General features: G+C 43.0%; 1 protein-coding gene across 1 annotated transcript; it reads right to left on the minus strand.

The window, feature by feature from the left end:
* Positions 1 to 9,133: 9,133 nt before the first annotated feature.
* On the minus strand, positions 9,134 to 11,140 carry MLNR (motilin receptor). Its single transcript, XM_054586612.1, has 2 exons — positions 10,228 to 11,140; positions 9,134 to 9,537 (listed from the first exon to the last, which is right to left on the minus strand). The coding sequence occupies exons 1-2, from the start codon at positions 11,138 to 11,140 to the stop codon at positions 9,134 to 9,136; spliced, it is 1,317 nt and encodes a 438-aa protein (XP_054442587.1).
* Positions 11,141 to 15,503: the final 4,363 nt, after the last annotated feature.

The raw sequence follows: 15,503 nt of genomic DNA on the forward strand, positions 1-15,503 counted from the left end.
TTCCTGAAAAAAAAAGAGAAGAGCAAATGTTTGGTAAGCAAATCTTTGCCCTGCCATGTAGATAAATCTCTCAGCTTTCTTACCAGCACAGGCTCTTCTAATTTCTTTTAGGCCATTAAGGAGAAGGTAGAAAGCTTTTCCTGAATTTCCTGAGTCTTGTTTTCCTTAAAGTCAAAATAAGCCGCATGCTAAAACAGCATGCTCTGCTACTGGACTAAAGGAGTTTATTTACCTGCATGTATCAAAGCCCAATCGAAGGAGTTTGCAGACAGAAAAGGATTTATTAGTTGAGGAAATGGCACCAAGCCCAAAGTCATGGGTGAGCTCAAAGACCTGGCTCCCTGTTGGCTTCCAGTGGATAGGTTATATGGGAGAATATCATTACTTACAGTGGCTAAAGGAGGTGGGGTCATGGGCTCTACTGATTGGTTAGGGCCAGGGTGGAGTGTGGTTGGCCATTGTATCAGGTCCTGATGTCAGTCATGGCATTGTTCTGTCGGTGTCCTGGGCTTAGGGCTGAAACACAACTGAGGGCAATATGTTATCTTGAGCTTGATGGAAACTGATTTTGTGGACAGTGAGGCCTGAGATTTTCTTCTTATGACAGTTTGATACTGACCAGAATCTGATATCCTAAGGGCTTAGTGATTAAGGAATGGGGTGAACTGACAGAAAAGAGAAAGGGTCATGTTAAAGGAATAAAGTCTCTTCATGGTTATAACTCTAAACCCTCTCAATGCCCGATTAACTTTGTTTAGGCTGATTAAACCATAACACCTTTTGGGTTCACTTTTTTACTAAGCTTGAAATCCGAATACTGTATCAGGTTCTTCAAGGTAATTTCTAATCTTACAGGACTATAAATTGTCATTGCTTCTATGAGTTGTATGTTATTAATTTTAAAGTAAGAATTATGACAACAAACTTTCATTCCCCCAGAGTACCAAATGACAGTCCCATTTGACATGGTCATGCTTTTGTTCAAGCAAGCATATTATTTTCTAATAACAAAAAATGCATAGAAAAATAAAATCAGATAGTCACCATTTTATCATTTCCCAAGTGTGGGATAACTTTTCTCATTGGCACTATATGAGAAAGCCCTATGACATTCAGCACTGTTGTAAAGATTGATGTGTACAGTAGGTGTAAACAAAGCTAACCCATATTTGTATCCCAGATTAAAGTTTCATGCTGTAATTTTTGATGAACTTCACTGACCTTAGCAAGCATTTCAAAACTTTCTATTTCATGATTGCCTGTGTTCCTTAAAATGTAGCCATAAATATTTTTGTTAGTAACAGCTGGAATGCCATGACAATGGCAATAAATATCAAAGTTGTGAGAGTATTGATTATAAACAATCATCTATCACAAGACCACCAGGAGGTATGACCCCTGGAGCAACTGCATTCTTTGTCCCTTTGTCCTGTCAGTCATTAGTGTTAGAATGATCTGTGACATGCTCTGTGAAAGAATTTACAAAGAGAAAAAAGTGTAGAGAATAAAGTTTTTATTCACTCTCCGTATGGTGTGGAGAGACACACCAGCATTGAGGGGTGGGGGCTTTGAGCTTTTATTAGATTATAATTGGATTGAAAAAAGTGGAGGGGGGTTGCTCTTGTGTGGCCCCTGGGCTGTTGGGCGTTGTAGCAGAGACTGCAGTTTGTTCCAGTGCTATCTTCTGCCTGTGGCCGTAGGGAGTTCTGTTAGTTCTGTTCTTGCTTTCAAGTAATTTCCAGTCCTGGGGACATAAGTTTAGAAGAGTAGAATGAGAGTCTTGTTTAACAAGGTCACAGGCCTGCTCAGCAAATGGTGCCACAACAGCAAGTGGCTCTGGTTTTACCCTTTCGATTAGTACCTGAGTTAAACTATATGAGTAAATAATGTACTGTAACAGGAGTCTGTTAGTGTAGGATAATTTATGAAAAAGTGGGCTGGCTGTCTGTTCAGGCCCAATTTTCCATAAGTAAATTACCATATAATAAATTCTGTTACATTCTATGGAGTTGCCTGTTTCATCTTTTGGGCTAAAGACACCTTCTCATTACAGTGACCTATATACCTTTGTCCCACCATCAAACAGCTTGATTTTTCTACCTTACAGGGTGGCTTCTTGTAATGGGGTAGGTCAGAGCATGGGTCCCCAGGAAAGCAGGGGAACCCTACCATCCCCTCAAATCCTGCAAAAAGGCAGGGAGAGGGGTGAGGAAGAGCACTCACAGAGCAGAAAGCACAGGTTTGAGGTACATTGCTTAACAAAGGAAGATTAACAGCTCTTGCCTTCTGGAAGAGAGGGGCTGCTGAAGAAGGGTGATGCCCAGGGCAGAATAACTGCAGAGTGACTCATGACTTGGGGGGGAAGCGGGAGCTCATACAGAGCTGCAGGGCCAGATGCCCACCCTGGATGCCTGTCTGTGGTTAGGATGCTCTTGTCCTGACTAATGATGGCAGCTAAAAGGGAGTCAAAGACACTGGGGAGCTGAAAAATATGGTGGACACTAACACACCATAGGAAGGGTTGGATGTTCAGCTGACAGGAAGTTCTGAGCCAAGCCTTTAAATTGAAGTGTGCTTAGAAACACAAAGTCTGTTTGTAGGTAACTTTGTGGGGTTGTAGGTCTGTAGGCCCACTGGAAACATCTGAAGGTTCGGGGGTGGGGCCTGAAAATCTGCATTTTAACAAGAGTCTAGATGATGCTAATGCCACTGGTCTGTAGACCACATTTTCTATAGCAAAAATTTACAGTAGAGTTTCTCAGAGGGTGGTTCCCAGACCATCAGAATCAGCAGCACTGGAAACTTGAGAGAAACGCATATTCTAGGGCCCCAACTCAGACCCTCTGAATCAGAAACTTGGGGTGGATGTTCATATACAAGGAACCAAAGAAAAACATGAGACTGAAAGTCTACCTCTGAAAGTGAAGGACAGGGAAACACTGAAGAAAGAGGCTGGCCACTTCGGTCTTCTGGTGGTTAATAGAGTTTATTAAGGGATGCTTACATACAAGGTGTGTCTTGGGCAATTACAGTATAAAATGGCCCCTTGCTACTTGCCAGGCACTATGGAATTATGGTACAAGTATGTGAAGTATGTGAATGCTACCAGGTACAGGAATTACTTTACATGCTTGACCAAGTCAGGAACAACTGGATCCAGGAATCAGCACATGGCAGGATGCACAGGAGGGATGCTTATTTGTCAGAATGAACATGAGTTACCATCAGACAGTCTCTAAGCAGGGTTTGCAGAAAGCAACATCCATTCTGGCCTGGAGACAGATGGTGACTGTGTCATGGAACAGTATTTCCTTCACAGTGGAGCCCAGTAATGTGTTTTAACCCAGGGGTCCCTAAACCCCAGGCCATGGTCCAGTACCAGTCCATAGCCTGTTAGGAACTAGGCTGCACAGCAGTAGGTGAGCAGCAGGTGAAGCTTTGCTAGCATTACTGCCTGAGCTCTGCCTCCGGCCACCCCACCCCTTTCCCCTACTTCCACCTCCGTGCCAGCTCTTCCTGCTCCCCCATAGGAAAAAATCCCCCATAGAAAAAAAAATTATCTTCCAAGAAATAGCCTCTGGAATCAAAAAGGTTGGGGACTGTTGTTTTAACCTACCCTCCAGGTGATTCTTATGCATGGTCTAGAACAACCTTTTTCATCTCATGGCACACATAAACTAATTACTCAAATTCTGCAGCACACCAAAAATATATATAATATTGATTCATTCACACCAGACAGCTCTTGTATTAGTTGCTGTCATTTTTTAAATTTGACAATCTAAGGGAAAAGATGTCAGTGCCCTGACTAAATAGCAAGTATTGCATGTTTTAAAAATTCTGGAGGCACACTAGTTGAAAATCGCTGCTCTGGAGAATTTGAGAACCATTGCTCTAGAAATCCAGAGGGAAGGAAGCTGACACTATAAAGCAAAGTAATGAATTACTGTGGGAGTAAGGCAGAATCAAAGAAAGACCATGTTTGGCTCTATTCATGTTCCAGGTATGAACAGTAAAATTAAGACATTGTAACCTTGAAATGTGCACATAGTTGCTTATAAAATTTTTTGTCCCCCTATCATCACAAGTAGTAGAACTTCTTAGAACACTATGGATTTTCAGAACATGCACACTCACTGCAAAGGTGAGAGAAAAGAAATGACAGACTGTGGCCCTGGTACAGATGCAGGAGAGTGCGCCTGGGGCTGGGGATTAAGGACAGGGAAAGGGAAACTCACTGCTCTTAGGTCACGGCAACACAACTAGAGGTCTCGGCAAGGGGATGTGTTGAGTGTGGTAATTGCTCTGGTGTCACCACACTAACCCATGACTGCCTTATGCCTAGATCATGACAGACAGCTGGTACCAACTGGCCTCTCTGGCTGAAGCTCTACACCATTCACAATGGCGTAGTGTTTTGTAGACTCCAGCTCCTGGTTATACCAGGTGCTCTTGCTTTCTCCCTCTCCTTTTTTCTGCAAGGCCCTTCCTCTACTTCCTTCAGCATTCTCTCCCTGTGTGCCTTTTTTGCTCCTATCTTGAGCCTTCTCTTGTGCTGGCTAGTCACCGAACAGATGTTTCAGTCATCTGCTAGCTCAGCCTCCATCTGTTGGTCCTGGGGTACAAATTCCTATCCCCTCCCTTGCATCCAGCTGAGTCCAACACACATTTACCTGGGCAAGAGACACCAAAGAGGAATAAAACTGTCCTTAGGAAGCAAGTTGCAAATCCTGGGAACTGGCCACCACCATGTAACACACTAATTACCATGAAAGAGATTCCAGCCCATGCTAGGTTCTCCTGGTCTGGCTGGCACATTTTAGTCTTTAAAATTACACAGGAGTCCATTATTCTTCAAAAGGTGTGTGCTGTTTCCTAAGAAGTTGGCAAGTAGAGTCAGCCTCTGCCACTTCCTTGCAGCTTACACAGAGCCTGACACACACTGAGCGACCACAAAGCATGCCTGTGGAGCTCATGCTTGCTCTGTGACAAATGTTTCTGTGCTCCCAGTAGAGGAAAACCTGATACTGGAAGGTTGCTCAGAGATGACCACAGTCTGTGTAATATATAGAATATATAGAATCTTTAGAAAGTTGGCTCACAATTACAAATTGCCTCACATCTATGTTTAAGAAAAGCCTTTTTTAAAGTACCACTTCAAACACTTGCCCTGTTCAATTACTATCCCTCATACACAACGTTTCTACATTCTGGCAAATGTTACTATAACATGAGAAGAAATGGTCAGGAGAGGCCTTGCTCAAACTTAAACATCATTAACATGCTGTTCTCATGTCCTCTTGAGGACTTGGTACACGTGGCTCTTGGCTCCTAGGAGGTGCTGTGCAATAGCTTCTTTGAATATTTCCTTTAGAAGTGAAAATGTCTCATGCTGAAAAAAGAGGAATGTCTGTGTGGAAGACACTAACCTGATTTTTGGCAGTTCCATTTGATGTAAGTGCTTTTATTAACCTGTGAGCTGAGTCTGTGGTTAGTCCAGAAGACACAATCACATGCTCCAAACCAAAGAATACATTAAAAAGTTGACTGATTTGTACATGATGACATGAGCTGATTTTTCTAGTGGATTTTGTCATACACATCTACACTTAGCAGCTGCTTGGTAAATATCTGTCAACTGAATGAACGAAACACAAACCCTTCCCCAAGTTTGGTGTCTCACCCAACACAAGTGGTGTGGCCAGCAGAAGGGAGAGGGGCCTCAAAGAGAACTTTGTAGGGCTGCCAGCACAGGGCTCTGTCTGAGTGCAGGGAGAGATTCTGAGGCACAGTCTTTGTGACATGGTCCTGGGGAGAAGCAAGGCGCAGGACTGAAAACCATAGCCTGCTGCCCGCCTCCGCCGCCCCCACCACCAGTGGTGTTTCAGGACCCCCCTCCTCCTTTATAGCCAGTTGGAACTGCAGGAGGACATTTTGCTGGGGTACAAAACACTTTTTCAAATATTTTTGACCATGACCCACAGTAGGAAAACATTTCATTTTGTGAATTGAGAAAGACACTAACATATAATTGAAACAAAAGTTTCACAGTACAACCATTACAGGGTGTACTGATTCTTGCCCACTCCTTCTCACTAAAAAATGTGACCCACTCCTCTGATTTCACAATCCACTAATGGGTGAGACCATGATTTTGAAAACAACTGCACAGTGATCCACTGGAAGGATGGGCTCCATCTCAGGGACCCTTCAGCAAAGGAAGGGTATTTCTCCCCCTCGCCCACACCAGGGAACACTTGTAGATCACAGGAAAGTGAGAATTTGAACAGGAAAACTCCAAGGAGAGCTTTTTAAGTCTATATCTGAAATATTATACTATAAATAAAATACAATAATGTTCTTAACCATGACCTCTCCATAGACTTTTCTTAAATAATTGAAAATCTGCACAACAGAGTTTAGGGACTGCTGCCCCAAGTGGCTGCTCTCTGCTTCTTCCACTAGTAGGGAGAAATGCATTCTAAAGGAGAGACTTCACTGCTGATCCATGAGAGAGGGCAGGACCAGAGAATTAGGACACTTCAGGGGGGCTTGTAAACATCACTGTACTTGGCTAATAAAGTGCCAAAGCAGAAATTTCCCAGCATGTTGAGCTATCCTTGTTTACTTGCAGTTTACAACTGAACAAGTTGTGCTCTCCAGGGGGCACCATTCACACAGACCACATCGTGAATGAGGGCCTCTGGAAACAGGTTTAAGTTTCAAACTGTAAAAAACAAAACAAAGCTACAGAGCTGTTGGTCAGAATGTCCAACACATTCTCTTTCACCCTTGACTACATCCACTGACTATAAGGCTACAGTAATCTAAACAGCATTGTACTGGCATGAAAAAAAGATACACAGATCAATGGAACAAAGTAGAGAGCCTAGAAATAAACCCCTAACTTTAAAGTTAGCTAATATTCTACAGAGGAAGCAAGCACATAAAAGCTAAAGATAGTTTATTCAATAAATGGTGTAGGGAAAATTGGACAAGTGCATGCAAAAAAAAATGAAACTAGACCATCTTCTTACACCACACATGAATAAATTCAAAATGGATTAAAAAATTAAATGTTAACCTGAAACCATAAAAACCTGAGAAGAAAACATGGCAAAATCTTGGACATAGCTCATGGCAACATTTTGTCAGATATATCTCCCCAGACAAAGGAAACAAAAGCAAAAATAAACAAATGGGACTATATCATACTGAAAAGTTTTTGCACAAAAAAGGAAATTGTCAACAAAATAAAAAGACAACCCACAGAATGAGAGAACATAGTCGCCAATACATTTGATAAGGTGTTAATATTGAAAATTTATAAAGTACTTACAAAAATCAACACCAAAAAAACAAATAACCCAATTTAAAAATGGACAAAGGATCTGCATAGACACTTCTCCAGTGTCTATACACTGGAAATTTCTCCAGAGAGGACATACAGATGAGCAGTAGACATTTGAAAAGATGCTCAATGTCACTAATCATCAGAGATATGCAAATTAAAACCAGGATGAAGTACCACCTCATACCTGTCAGGATGGCTATCATTAATAAATCAACGAACAACAACTGCTCCCGAAGATGTGGAGAAAGGGGATCCCTTTTGTACTATTGGTGGGAATGCAGACTGCAGTCACTGTGGAAAGTAGTATGAAGTTACCTCAAAAAATTAACAATGGAGCTGCCTTTTGACTCAGCGATCCCACTTCTGGGAATATATCCAAAGGAACCCAAAGCACTGATCTGAAAGAACATAAGCACCCCTATGTTCACTGCAGTGTTATTTACAGCCTCCAAGTTAATAGAAGCAGCCCAAGTGTCCATCAGTAGATGAGTGAACAACTATGGAACATTTACACAATGGAATATTGCTCAGCCATAAAAAAGAAGAGAGTTTTACCCTTTGCAACAGTATGGATGGACCCAGAAAACATTATGCTAAGTGAAATAAGCCAGTCAGAGAAAGACAAATACCATATGATTTCATTTTTATGTGGAATCTAATTAACAATCTGAACTAACAAGCAAAAAAACAGCGACAGACTCATAGAGAGCAGGATGATATTAAAGGGTGGTGGAAGAATTGAGCCCCCCTTGGGCAACAGTGTGGTGATTGCAAGGGGTAGGGGAGTATATGGGGACTAAATGGTAATAGAAAAATAAAAAATAAGTAAATATTCAAATTTAAAAAACAAACTGTAGAAAACAAAACAAAGTTCCAGAATTATTGGTCTGAATGTCCGGCACATTCTCTTTCACCCTTAAGTACATCCACTGACTTGTGTTTTTCAGTAAGAGCAGCTTTTCAGGGTGGAGGGGGGTAATGATCTTAAAGACTAGAGTTCTTATTCAGACCCATCAGTTCTTGTTTGGGAAGTCTAAGACTCAGTTTTGTCACTACTAAAACAGGAATGATGACAACACTCAGCCACCAAGCTGAGGTGAATAAAGCATATTAAAGCTCTTTATAAACATCTGGAAGCCAGGTCCTGTTGCAGGTTCCTGACCTCAGGCTTCCGGTGCCCAGGTTTGCTATTGCCTGGCCAAAGGCAGTGAGAAGTCCCCATGGACAGTCTCAGGGGGAAGTGGGTTACAACACAGTTGTTTATTCATAGCTCTGCAGGAGAGTATCGTGCCTCAAATGTGTGATTTGCTCTGAGTCGGCAGAGAGGTGGGGCTATGAATATTGGACTCAGCCTGGAATTCCTTTCACTTCTAAAAATTTTTGCTCTCATAAATAGGCATTAAATAATTTTTTTGATCAACACTGTCATTATCCTGGATTCCCTGTATATGCACCATTACATTTACATCCAAAATATAAAAACAAAATGCACCTTTGATATTATCTCTCTGTATCTTATTATATGTAAAATGAGCAACCATATTTTCAAAGACTAGGAGAATGAAGACTTGTAAAACCTCCCAAGAGCACATTTTGTGAGGTGGGATTTCATGAAGCTAAAATGAACATTTTTGAGGAGGTTCATGAAAGAAAAACTGGAAAGATTGGTAAACTTACTTTTTGTACCTTGGTTAAAAAAAATCACGCTGACAAAGTTACTGGCCAACTTGCAAAATGTCAACCACTGTAATTCCTCCTAACAGCATCGCTTACTCCCTTTCAGTCCTTATTGCCCCACAGACCTGTTTTCTGTGAAGTCCCAGAACTGTGGGAGGAGGCGATTTTCTTGGCCATGCTTGTGGCGGGCGTAGGTATGCTGGTGGTAGTATCGGTGTAGCCAGTTGCATTTCCTTCTGTGGTCCCCTCTGCATTTCTGCTTCTAATGAAACCTCTCTGTGTGGACTGTCTCCACCAGAGTAGTTTCCAGGCTGCGGCTCTATACTTCTTTGAAATGAGGTTGTAGAGGATTGGGTTAATGGATGCACTTAGATAGAAAAGTAGCAATGCAACAATGTTAAAGTACTGAGAGAAGTGCATCATCTGAGAATCTTCTGTATTTATATAAATGATTCTGCCAACGTGGAAAGGCAACCAACAAATTATAAATGCCAGAACAACCACCACTGCAAAACAAAACACAGGCATCAGAATTAGCTAAAGCATTTGAAAACAACAACAACAACAACAATAACAACAAAAGGGATCCCAGAAAAACCATCGAAGTAGTAAGTAACAGCAAAACAGATTCCATAAAACTTTCACCTAGCCAAATCCCCAGCCCAGAAAACTACCAGACAGCAGATAGCATCTATATTTGCTTTAAAGCTGCATATTGGGCTTATATTTGTGTTATCAAGGCTGGGCATAAAGCAGAAGGTGCTATTTCTCCTAACAAGCTGGCAGGTTTCCTTCCACAGAGCCACTTCAAAGACATGTACTCTGCTTTCCGTTGGGGGGAAAAACACTGCGCAATCTTTCATTTTTGAGAATAGGCATGGTTCACTTTAACCTTCAGGAAAACTTAACATTAAGTAAAGAAATTTTAGCTTAATGTGATTTACCCTATCTCTTCAAGGATACTGTGAAAATCCACATCTGCAGTATCTAACAGGGACACGCAAGTTGCCTTGAGAGCATCCAATTTCATGGATCAGCCCGGCTCACTGATCCCAAGCGTTCTTGAAAATCATTGTTATTTTAGGGAACCTGTGTATCCTACCGTCAGGGACGCCCTGGGGACGTAGCTAGAGGCAGCACCAAGAGCTGGGAGAATAGCCAATTGGTTTGTTTGGAACAGCGGTGGCTCCACTTACGCAGGACACGGACCGTCTGCCGGTGGCCCTTCTCCCGCCCGGAGACGACTGGGCCTCGCAGCGGCCCCCGGTTGCTCCACAGCTCCCGCCCAATGAGCCCGTAAAGGACACTGAGGCATAGGAAGGGCAGAAAGAAGTAGGCGGTGGTGACCCACAGCATAACACGCAGCGCGCCTAGTTGCGCGGGACTCGGCCGGCACTCGCGGCTGAACAGCGCCGCGGCCTCAGCTGTCTCGCGCCACGACGGCGGGGATAGAGTTGGCGCTCGCGAGGGCCCGAGGAGCCACGCCGTCGGTGGTGACAAGGCGCGCGGTGAGGGGCTGAGCTGCGCGGTGCTGTTAAGGTCTGGGAGCGCGCTGACGCCAGAGTCCTGCTCGACGCCCACCAGAAAGAAGAAGGGCCCAGCGGAAAGCAGCGCCACGGCCCAGAGGGCTGCGATGAGCGCGCGGACGCGGGGCCGAGTGATGACAACGCGGGCACGGAGCGGGCGACAGATGGCGAGATAGCGCTCGACGCTGAGCGCCGTCATGTGCAGCAGCGTGGCGTAGGTGCAGCCCTCGCTCAAGTAGAGCGAGAGGCGGCAGAGTAGCGGCCCGAACACCCAGGGCCGCGAGCGCCAGAGGCGGTACAGGTCGAAGGGCAGCCCGAGCAGAATGAGCAGGTCTGACACGGCCATGCTGCCCAGGTACAAGTTGGTGGTGGTCCGCATGTCCCGGTAGCGCCCAATCAGCAGCACCGTCACCACGTTGCCGCTTACTCCGACGGCGAACAGGCCCAGGCACACTGCGGTCACTGGCACCAGTGCCCCTAGGGGAAAGGGCGAGCAGCGGTGCTCGTCGCACGGTAGCAGCGCGGCCCATGGCGGCTCGCTCTCGCCCTCCGCGCTGTCGCTGCTGTTACAGGAATGGCCCATGGACGCGCCGCTGTGGGCCGGGAGCCTAGAGCATGGTCCTGCTGGCGAAGCGTTTCCTTTGCCAGCCCAGGAAGGGTGGACGAGCTCAGCCTTTGCCGGCTCTGCAAGAGCCCAGGTACCACTGCCCGAGCCCTGCCGCGCTGAAACGCAGCTCTGCAGGGTCCGCTTTGAGGTGCTCCCCAGTGGGTGGCGCGCAGTCTCCGCCCCTGGCCACCGCCCGTCCCACTCCCAGGCCCGTCGTTTTCCAGGGCGCTTTCCTCTCCACCAAATCGAACAAGGGGTGAGGGGCGTAGCGCACCCGCCCAGTCCCAGGGAGCGATTTCTGAACTCCAGTGAGGTTAGTTACTGCACTCAGCAGAGCGCTGGTGCTTTTGTTGGCCGACTACAACGGACACCTTCTGAGAGACGTCGGGTGATGACTGCTTCCTGACGGTTAGGGAAGACTGCTGCAATACTAAAGAGTAGGAGAGGAGTAGAGAGCAGAATCTAGACTTCCCCTCGGCTCTTGGGTCAGCCTCAGCCTCAGCCTCACCAAGCCTAGTTCTCTTTTGTAAATTCTCGAGTGACGTTGGGGGAGCTGACCAAATAATTTCAACGGTCTCTTTTCAATTCTGAAATCTATGGGCATAACCATGTCTACTCATTTTAAAGAACAAGCCTTAAGCATTTATTTGTATATTTGAGTACTTAAACGTGTGCTATATTGTTCCTATGTACAAAACATTTACTCACTTAAAAAAACAGCATTTGCCAACACCACAAAGAACTAAAATTCTGGGGAAAAGACTCAAACTGAGTCAATTCATATGGTTTTAATGTCAATGGCTGACGTTGATTGAGTACTCAGGATGTGTTTAACCCCGTGCTTTTCATTTAATCATGTCCCTAGGATCTTGAGAGCAAAGTGGGACTCGCTTGAGATCACACAGGCAGCAAGACACAGGACTAGTGTCTGAACCCTAGTCAGCCTGATTCAGAGCCTTCAGGTCCTATGATGTTCGACCAAGCGGACCTGCTGTGGCTCCGCTAGATGTTCTAGCTTTGCAGTCCTCACCCAAACACCACAGATTGCTTTGGAACTTTTCTGGGAGTTCTTTATCTCTGTGTGCATGGACATCACTAGCATTTCCCCACCCAACCTACTGTGGCTTAGATCCTTAACTTTTTCCCAAAGTTTCCTTCTCCTTTCTGGAACTGAAACTTGGCTTTGCCCTGGATTCATGTTTCCCTTTAGTCCTCTCTCACACACAGGAGCCACTGGCTTAGAGGAGGGGTACCTTTCACTTTCCTCATCATTGCTGTTCCCAGCCATCCTAAAACTTAGTCTTGAATCTAAAGTTCTGGGGATCGAATCTATATGTCCAGGGATGCCCCCCCCCCTTTTTTAAAAAATTCATTATATTGTCATAAACTGTGTGTGCTCTTTTTTGGAAATGTGTATGATCCCTATTTCTTTGCAGTTTTACCCTCTTCTCCTCTAAGGTTATTTTGAGCCAGATTTACAATGAATGTATAAAGTTTTTCATAGTGTGACTGGACACTAGATTTCATGCTGAATGAGTCTGAATCAGATTTGGAGAATTATAAATTAATTATATTAGTATTATTACTTGAGCACCTAATCCATGGATTTTCCTCAAATATTTTTTAGGTTACTTTTCAGAACATGGGCTGTGAGAAAAGGTCTTATACTACTATATTTGAACATTCTTACTGAAAAGCAGCTGTCACTGGTAAACTGTGAAACTGTGAAATAAAATTTCTTCACTAAGAACACTGAGTCATCTGAGAAATATTAAGAATCGGGGCTGATAACTTAGGTATGGGAAGGCCAAATCATTTAATAGTTATCAAGGACAAACATAAAAAATTCAGTTGTAAACTAGGCACAACTCACCCACTCAAAAGAGTGGGAAGATCTAAGGAAGTCTGGGACATTTGAAAAGGAAGTGGGAAACAGCCTGTGCTCTTTGTAAAATGGATTTAATGGGTAGGTCAATTTATTTTGACTTGCTGATATATAGGATTCTCTAGTTCTATGCTGTTTATCAGCCTTTAAAAAAATTGATGTGAAATTCACATAACATAAAATTAATCATTTTAAAGTGAACAATCCAGTGGCATTTAATATTCACAATGTGCAACTACTGCAGCATTTCAAAAACATTTCCAAACTAAAACCTTATACCATTAGGCAGTTAACTCTCCATTTCCTCCTCCTTCTAGTCCCTATCAACCACTAATCTCTTGTCTATGGATTTACCTATTCTAGATATTTCATATAAATAGAATCAGACAGTATGTGACCTTTTGTGTTTTTTTTTTTTCACTTAGCACAATTTTTTCAAGGTTCATCCACATTGTAGCTACATTTACTTTTTGAACAATTAGCTTTCCTCATTTGTGGTAAGGGACTGTTAATAAAGGCACTTTCAAGACAATGGGTATTCCTAGAGCTAGATGTGAGCTCAAAATGGGAGTCAAAGTATCAAAGGATGAAATTCTAGAGGAAAGAAACTAGAACTCATTTAGTCTGATATACCAGATTCTCCTTATTTGATTCCTCATATCCATAGAGGGCTGTGAGTTGTTTTGAATATGGGCAAGTGATTAGCACCATGTCTGGCAAACAAAGTGCTAAATAAATACTATCGTAAATGCATTATTAAAGTCAATTATTTTAATTTCCATCTTAGAATCCAGGGGGACACATCAGGGGATAGTGAAGTGGGGCACTAGACCAATCACCTGGCTTCAAATCTCAGCTGCATTATTTATTAGCAATGTGACCTTTGAGAGAATACTTGACTTCTCTGTGCTTCAGTTTATACTTAATAGAGAATAGAATAGATTAGGAAGATTAAAGCGCTGAATACAATGTCTAGCACACATTGAGTGATTAATAGATGCCAGACATTATGATTTGAATGGGTCAGGTGGCTTCAAAATCTATTCAATTTTAACTCTTTTCTCATGGCAAATTTCCCACAGCAAGAATCACCCTGTTTAGTATGTAAGATGAAAAATAGCCCTTTGTAACATCTAAACATTTGAAGGCACCACTCTAGACAGTGAGAATTTGATGACAACTGTTAAAATCTTAGTTCTTGTCAACTTTTCTTTAATCTGAGTCTTTTGTACCCTCTAAGAGTATTGGGGATGTAGTCCCAAAGGAAAACATAAGAAAAATAGACAACCCACAGAATGGGAGAACATATTTGCTGATAAGGGGTTAATATCCAAAATTTATAAAGAACTTACAAAACTCAACACCAAAAAAACAAACAACCCAATTAAAAAAATGGGCAAAGGGCCTGAATAGACACTTCTCTAAAGAGGACATACAGATGGCCAATAGACATATGAAAAAATGTTCAGTCACTAATCATCGGAGAAATGCAAATTAAAACCACAATGAACTATCATCTCACACCTGTCAGAATGGCAATCATCAATAAAACAACAAACAACAAGCACTGGTTAAGATATAGAAAATAAGGAACCATTGTGCACTTTTGGTGGGAATGCAGATTGGTGCAGCCACTGTGGAATGTTAGCAGCATGGAGATACCTAAAAAAATTAACAATGGAGCTGCCTTTTGACGCAGCGATCCCACTGCTGGGAATATACCTGAAGGAACCCAAAACAGTAATTCAAAAGAACGTAAGCACCCCTATGTTCATTGCAGCATCATTTACAATTGCCAAGATATGGAAGAAGCCCATGTCCATCAGTAGATGAGTGGATAAAACAACTATGGTACATTTACACAGTGGAATACTACTCAGCCATAAAAACAAATTTTAGCCTTTGTGAGAGTATGGATGGACCTGGAAAAATTATGCTAAGTGAAATAAACAGTCAGAGAAAGACAAATACCATATGATTTCACTCATATGTGGAATCTAATGAAGAAACTGAACAAACAAAACAGAGACAGACTCAGCAGGATGACAACTAATGAAGTGGGTTAGGAGGTCAAGGGATTGGGCAAAAACAAAAAAGATTCATGGACATGGAAAATAGCTGTGATTACTAGGGAGGGGGGAGGAAAATGTAGGGGGACTGAATGGTAATGGAATAAAGAATGGGTGTTGAATTTTGTCAAATGAAAAAAAAGTCTAGTTTGGCTGATTAAAACAAAAAGGCTATCAGGGAGAAAACAGTACTTCTGGGAGCATATACATTATCTTAAAAAGTATATATGAAAATAGAATATTTAAGAAGCTCTTTTAGCCCTGGCTTGTGTGGCTCAGTGGATTGAGCACTGATCTGCAAACTGGAAGGTCTGCATATGCCTGGGTTGCATGCCAGGTTCCCAGTTGGCGGTGTGTGAGGGGCAACCTATTGATGTTTCTCTCC

This window comes from Pteronotus mesoamericanus, unplaced genomic scaffold (assembly GCF_021234165.1).
Source record: "Pteronotus mesoamericanus isolate MK-2021 breed Mesoamerican mustached bat unplaced genomic scaffold, CSHL_Meso_final contig_94, whole genome shotgun sequence".
Classification (NCBI taxonomy): domain Eukaryota; kingdom Metazoa; phylum Chordata; class Mammalia; order Chiroptera; family Mormoopidae; genus Pteronotus; species Pteronotus mesoamericanus.